The sequence below is a fragment of the Phoenix dactylifera genome, chromosome 12 (genome assembly GCF_051530095.1).
Source record: "Phoenix dactylifera cultivar Ajwa chromosome 12, Ajwa_hap1_PhDact_Kaust_v1.1, whole genome shotgun sequence".
NCBI lineage: Eukaryota > Viridiplantae > Streptophyta > Magnoliopsida > Arecales > Arecaceae > Phoenix > Phoenix dactylifera.
This window is the reverse complement of record NC_143201.1, coordinates 27,662,024-27,669,173: the sequence shown is the minus strand read 5'-3', so window position 1 is coordinate 27,669,173 and position 7,150 is coordinate 27,662,024. Positions and strand designations below refer to the sequence as shown.

General features: G+C 41.4%; 2 protein-coding genes across 2 annotated transcripts in view; one reads left to right on the top strand and one right to left on the bottom strand.

The window, feature by feature from the left end:
- Positions 1-218: 218 nt before the first annotated feature.
- LOC103710290 (stigma-specific STIG1-like protein 2) lies at positions 219-1,217 on the bottom strand. The gene has a single exon (XM_008795952.5). It carries the CDS (start codon positions 952-954, stop codon positions 490-492), a length of 465 nt encoding a protein of 154 aa, XP_008794174.3. The 5' UTR covers positions 955-1,217; the 3' UTR covers positions 219-489.
- A 5,382-nt stretch (positions 1,218-6,599) lies between these two features.
- EMB2737 (embryo defective 2737) overlaps positions 6,600-7,150 on the top strand; it is a 28,804-nt gene continuing 28,253 nt past the window's right edge. Inside the window, exon 1 of the mRNA XM_008795913.5 lies at positions 6,600-7,045. Within this exon, the coding sequence (XP_008794135.2) occupies positions 6,821-7,045 (225 nt within the window). The 5' untranslated portion in view covers positions 6,600-6,820. The remainder of the gene's footprint in view (positions 7,046-7,150) is intronic.

Below are 7,150 nucleotides of genomic sequence, written 5' to 3'. Positions count from 1 at the left end.
GTTTTTCTTTATTATGAGTGAGCCCGTAGCAATACCAATAAAGCCATACCACAAATCTACGATGCAGGTCTTACTCGAAGGTCTCTTGAGATCGCATATAAGCTCTCTTGTTTCCTACCAAGAGAAGCAAAGTCATTGCCTATAACGCTGCGAAGTAAACAAAGAGAAGCAAGATGATGCCAAGATGATGATGATGATAAGGGATATGACCGAAAAGGTGAAGGAAGTAATTTGGGGCATGAGCCATGCCTTCGCGCTTATCATTATTTTTACTCAAAGAAGAGGTAACATGCTTACATAACGCTCGTATACCATCCCCACCCTTCATGGGAGAAACAATACCAGAGACTCAAACAGCTTATTGGACACAGAACTTCTATACTTCAGAAACCCAAACCCAACCATACCAGGGCGTTCTCGTGTCTTCTCTATACTTCAGAAGGGTGAAACATAGTCATGAACTCCCCCTGGATATATAACACTACGAAATCAAGCATACCCGCAAGTCCCATACTCACACCTCTCCCCAGGGCTGCACACCTCCCCGCACTTGCCGCAGTTTTTAATGTCGTAGGCCACGGCGGTGCACTTCCCATTGCAGCAGAGCTGCCCGAACCTGCACCCGCTGCCGCAGACCCCGCAGTGGTTGCGATCGCTGAGAACGTTGCGACAATGGTTCTTGCAGCAGTAGAGGAGCTGGGAGCCATCCTTGGCCTTCGTCCCCGAGCATATGTTGTTGGTCTCCGGATCACATCGGTCCCCCTTCTTCACATTCTCGGCAAGGAACCGGCTGCCGGACCGGGGGTTGAGGCCGAGGAAATGGCCCATCATCACGCTGCCATAGCCGTCCTCCATGGCGGATGCAATGTGAGATTCCACGACGATCATCATAACGATCGTGATCAGGAGAATGGAGGCCGCCAGTCGTCGAGAAGAGAGGCTCGTGGTGGCCATTCTCTTCTCCTTTCTCTTTCTCGCCTTCTCCTCTTGTTCGCTCTCGCCTCCTTTCTCTTGATAGTAGGGTGGCCCTAGGGGGGTTAGGTGGACATTTGAAAGAGAGAGGCCGTCAAAACTGTCATGGGTTCACGTGAACAAACCAAAAGCCTGCATTCCTTGGTCTAAGCTCCTTAATTGCACCGCCAGCTCTTTCGCTCTACTAATGTGGCTCAATTAAGAGGTCGCACATGATTTGCTTTCCTGGCTGCTAGCTTCTTAGCAGGTTAAGTTGAGGTTTCCTACGTACATGGCTTCGGGTTGTATATATCTTTAGCACAAAATTAAAATAATTCATCTCCTTTTACGACATCAACCGTAGAATTGCATCGCGCATAGCTTTCAATGCACTCTAAATTTTTCTCTCATTTGCTTGCACAAATTTTAAAGTAGCTATCATTGGATCCAATCATAAAAGGAGGTGAATCATTCCTTCATGCAAAAGATACAACCTGCACCCTTCTTACATACAAAGCCTTGGTACATGGGATCATAGCCTGTGTCCATTGACTAAGCACTTGAAATTTGTTCATTTAGAGGTTCACATGCAATTAGACCTTTTTTTTGTTATCCGGTGGTAACAAGTCAATATATAAGTGGTTGGATGGACCAAGGAGCAAAGATTATACTCTACTTAAGCTGTTAGCATCTCTCAAATGTCAATAAAGCTCTATATTCCTTCAGTAAATTAGTCGCAATTGAAGATGGCTGGATTTGAAGATGGCTGGACCAGGGGCTTGCTTGACCTCGACTCGATTGTTATTATTATCAAACGGATGGCATTGAGGAATATAGACTCCCGGTGGAACGTGTGACGCGATCCACTTTTCCGGCGGGAAACGCGTGGGCGGCCACGAGAGCTACAGCGCGCGGATGGAGGGGAAGGAGGCGGCACGTGAGAGCGCGGTGGGCCTCCGTCCGTCCCCCCCGTTGAACAAGACTTGGTGGCACGTGGTGTTGACGTGGAGCTCGTTCGAACACCATAAAAGTATATACTTGGGTTTCCCTTCGTGGCTATCGACGAATTCCAACTGGGATCCTAAACTGGCCATTATTTCACATGCCTCTAGGTTTCTTGGTGTTCGAGATCTTCGGAAACTGTGCATCTGGTATTCCTTCCCTTTAGATTTTCCTCTTTTATCGCTAGTGTTCGTACTTCCTTTATATATTATTATATAAAAAGGTTCCTGCTTTGACTTCCTCCCTGCATCTAAGAGGTGAAGTCTCAATCATTGTAAGTTTCTCTCTGGAGGATTATTTCTCGATGGTGAGAAGCTGACCTCCCCCGAAATAACTCGTGTGTATCCAAAAATAAACAGTACAGTAGAATGGGACGTTTTTTTATGCTGCTCGGCATTTCGAAAAAAAAATAAACAAATTTAGCTAGTATTTTACATTTTTTATACTATTTATTTTTACTTGATTTGATAGATTGTACTTATGTTAGAATTATATGAATTGAAATATCGTTAGCTCCATTCTTATTTTCTCCACTATTCCAGCTACTATTTCAAAAGGCACAGATCGTGAAATCACTCGAACTATGGCCTAATACTTGCAACTCTGCGGGTTCATAAATTTGATAGGCAGCCTCATGGTTGAAGTCCAAATTTGTGTTGGAAGTAGGCTACTAGGAACTCAGTTTAAAAATTCTGAATTCCTCTCGAGCTATTGAAATGGGCAAGGAGCGCCAATACTCGCCGTGTATACACGGTAGAAGCACCACCCCTTAGATAAACTAAAGAACAGCAAGACTTGGTGACCTTTTGGGACAACGTGGAAGCTTTTTATCTGTCCATCTTGCAACTCCCCCTTAGAACTGGAACATAGGCTCTATTGTTTATTTGGATAGTATCTCTTGACTGCTGGAATCCATCTAAGGCGTTTTCTAGAAATCACCTACGAACCTTAGGCACTCATAAAATAAAAGAATAATAAAAAAAAAACAATAGCATGACTTTAGTGTGATGGTATGATGATATGACGATGCTGTAGTAAGTTGCGTGCTTTGATTATGGAGTAAGAAAAGTAGATGCATTTACAAGCTTAAGAAAGACTTCCATCAGCATAATTTACAAGATTTTGGGTCATATTCCTCTCTTCCATCAGCACATGACCACAACTGATAGCTGCTAGCAGAATTTTGGAAAGACTTCATTCTCCAACTTAAACATAAATTTTTAATAGATATATGAACATATATAATGTTAAACAAAAATGATAGAAGAGAATTATATTTCTGCCCATTAGTTATAATGTACATGAGCAACCTTTATATAAAATAGGAGGCTGACGAAGTTTGGTAAGGTCGACGAAGTTTGGCACAATCAATTACAAATCAGTCAAGATGAAGTTTAGTAAGGCTGACTAAATTTAACACAATCAATCAATCAATCAATCAATCAATTATAATATAAAAGATTATATAAAAATTGCAAGATATGTAGGATTGAAGTGCCAATGGGACAACCCACAGTAAAGAGGAGAACTTCCTCAGCATCAGCACATAAGTCTTCATGCACCTCGATCATACTGCACTTGTAATGAACGTTTGATTCTAATATTCAGAACATCGCTTGCCAATTGCATTTAGTATATGCAGATTATAAAAATAATGTCGGCATCCATTCTGTAAAAGTCCAAATCACAATAATCGTTAAGATATGCCACTGCAATCATATTTATTATCTTCAAAAAATTGCTGCCCAGGATAAATAGCATTCTCACAATGATGGGCACCTAAGATAATTTATTTAATTAAAAATTCTTACGCATGTTGGATCATGCACCCACACCGCTCTCAAAGCACTCCCGGCTTTTCCTTTCATCAGCCTACACAGATCTTGAAATGATATTTGTGCGATCCATCGATGGATTTATGCAAAAGAAGGTGAATCATTCTTTGGCGCACGAGTGCAACCCCTAACAAGACATCAACTATGACAATTCAGACCAGAAATTACCTAGAATATTTGCATCATTTCATTGCATATCACAGCATAGTAGTCCACTCTTTCATGGTGGGGCAGTTGGAGAAAATATGAGCCACAACCTCGGAAGCTTGATAATAAAGAACATATCCTTCCAAGTTTTTCCTCATTCCTCTTCCAATTGCTTCTTTGACATCAGGTTTCCTCATTCCTCGCACCTAAAAAGAGCATTTTATCTATAGAACTCGTTTGATTTGCTCGGAATTTTTTTTCACTGGAATATGTTTTCTGTAAAATATTTTTCTGAATAAATGATGCCTATAAAAATAGTTTTTGTATGTTTAGTTGATGATGGAAAAATGGCATATTTTAGAGCAACTTATATTTGGTCAAGTATCTATTTTTCTAAAAAAATATGTAAAATTGATTTTGCACTTTTTGACATCTCAAGACTAGAATTTGCTCGTCACACTTTTATGCTCTTAATAAAGAAAAATACCTTACCTTTTGTAGCTTTTCATAGAATCTAAATTTAAATGTTTATGCTTTACGAATTTTCTTGATTTATGTCTGTAAATCTTTTGAACATAATTCTGCTGGAGATAAAATGTGATCTCCAGCTAGAGAGCGCCCTGGACTAAACTCAGTGTCAATGGGCCATTCGGAGTGAGAGATGGGCCAACAAGTTCCAATGCAGCTCGGAGACGCATTACCTGACATTGGGGCCCAATCATAAAGGGCCACCAAACCAAGCCCACGGCCCAGTTAGCTCGAGAAGATGTTATGCTAAAAATTTGGATATAGTGTACCTGCATACGAGATAGTTTTGTTATTAGTTTTTTTTTCCTAAAAATGGGAGTATTATATATAACGTGTACGGATACAACCAAGAAAGTCAAAAAGTAAAATATGGTGGAGAGCACCGAGTAGCTCCGCTTCTTCCACTCAGAGATGGTCTCAGAGTGGTCGGCAAGAAAAAAAGCTACCCAATCCGCGGCTCTATTGGCCTCTCTAAATACATGCTTCACCTTAATATACAAATATTCAGCTCTATTATTGTTGAGAACATACAAATTAATTAGCTAGCCTTTTACCTAAAATATTTTTTTTTCAAAACAACAATATTTTATCATAGAGAAAATCCGGCATGCTAACTTTCTTCTGAACTATATTTGGCTTTGAATTACTTGGAGAAATAATGAAGTAATAAGAAAAACATCCTTCTTCATCCACCAATCCCGAGTAATACCACACTATCTTCAAGGTAATGCAAATAAATTCATATGTCTAAATAGCAGAAGATGGATATTTTTTTCAAGGAAATAATAGAAGATAGATATCACCAAACACAGCCTTTGATGAACTGAGTGGGCCCTTGGTAGCAAGGGCTTGGGCAGATACTTGCTTGATTTATCTAGGCAAAGCCAATTTATGCCGGTGGCAGTCAGTTATTTGACACTTCGGCTTCGAGTGCGGAGCTGACAGCAGCCTGGGCGGGCCTTCACCATGCCCGGTGTGTCTTACGGGCTATGTCCATTATCCTAGAGGGTGACTCAGCCACCGTTGTCAGTTGGATCCAGGGGGGTCCAAGGCGTGGCGGTTGTGACCATCCCCTGCTCCGTGACATTTGGGCTATGGCGAGGGATGGATGGGCCTTTCAGGCCAAGCATATTTACCGTGAAGGTAATGGTGCTACGGATTGGGTAGCTGCGTATGTAGCTTGTCACTTCGGAGGTACCTTGTGGATTGGTGATGGAGAGTTGCCCTTGGCACTCCGAGGTATCCTATTTTTTGACCTTATTGGGTGTATCTGGTCCCGTCAGGTATGATCCATCCGCATTAGCAAAAAAAAAAAAAAAAAAAAAAACAATTTGTGCTGTTTAATCTCATGTTTTTATCAATGATGAGTTCATTTAGCCATGAGCGGGCAGTTCTGTGGTTTGTTTCTAAGTATCTATCCTTGTGGCGAAAAGATTGGCCCAAAGTATTTGGTACTCTCCTACAGTTTGGGCATGGCATATATCTTGAAAACTGAGTACAGACCAGGAGCTCTCCCTATCTAGCAACAAGTCTCTATTAGAAGGTTGAGAAAAGGACTCCATCTTTCTTTTATCCTGAATTATGGACTAATGCTGCATGTTGAACGTCTACCATTGTTGGTCCAGAGGAAAAAGAAGATGGTCTGAAAAATGTGGTCAAGTACACCATGATCAGTGTTTTTTTTTAATAAATATATTTCATAAATTCTTTACTTCATAGATTCGGGCTGATAGACAGTTGATTTTTGGAAGATTAGATGGGGAACAACATTTAAGTATTGCGCAAGACCCCTTACATGATGAATTATTGGTGATACCACCTGTTTTACATAAATTAAATTATGAAAAGCCATCACCTTATATATAAGTTTACGGGCGGCAATTGGTCGGGTCAAATTATTAGATAGGAATTGAATCGGATATAAAATGAATCAAAAATTTATCATTTTCGAATCTGATATATTTATTAAATAAATTAAAAGTTTAGATTTGAATCTAATTATTTTATTAAACAGCAAATAAAATTTTATTTGTAGTAGATTGAAATAAAATAAAAAAAATTAAATGGTTAAGCATCGCCACGGATTCATATTTCGGCGTGTCTTCGTAAGCGAAGTCGCTATGTGGTGCGCTTTCCGGGTCTGGGGTTTCTACATATTTCGGTGTGCCTACATGAGCTGAACGGTCCTGATCAACAGAAAAGAAATCCGTATATATCCCCTCCTCTCCACGGCTTTAAGAACCCCCGAATCCATATATATCCGGCGGCTTATCCTCGATTTAAACCCCACTCCCCCACTCGCTCGCTCTCAGCTTTTGGGCGGCCGGCGGCCGCGAAGAGGAAGAGCGAGAGAAGGAATGGCTCGGGGCACCGAGCGGTTCTTGAAGGCGGTGAAGCAGCAGGCGGATGTGTATTACAAGGTCTTCACGGCTCGGTACGGGCAGCAGATCGTCGACCTACTGGAGCTCCCCATCAAAGTCGTGCTTTCCCCGTTCACCCTCGCCTACGACATCGCCGGCTCCGCTCCTCGAGGCTTCGGCATCCCCGAGCTCGCCTCCCGCCTCTCCTTCTCAGCCATCTTCGTACGCTGCTTCTTTCTTTCTTGATCAGAAATCGCCTTTCCATTTTATGAGTTCTTGATCGGAGATTACGGTACTTTTGAGTTCTTGATCTTGTTTATTTTTAGT

Excerpts from the sequence above, each read along its gene's own strand:
- LOC103710290 (XM_008795952.5), bottom strand. The coding sequence starts at position 954 with ATGGCCACCACGAGCCTCTCTTCTCGACGACTGGCGGCCTCCATTCTC.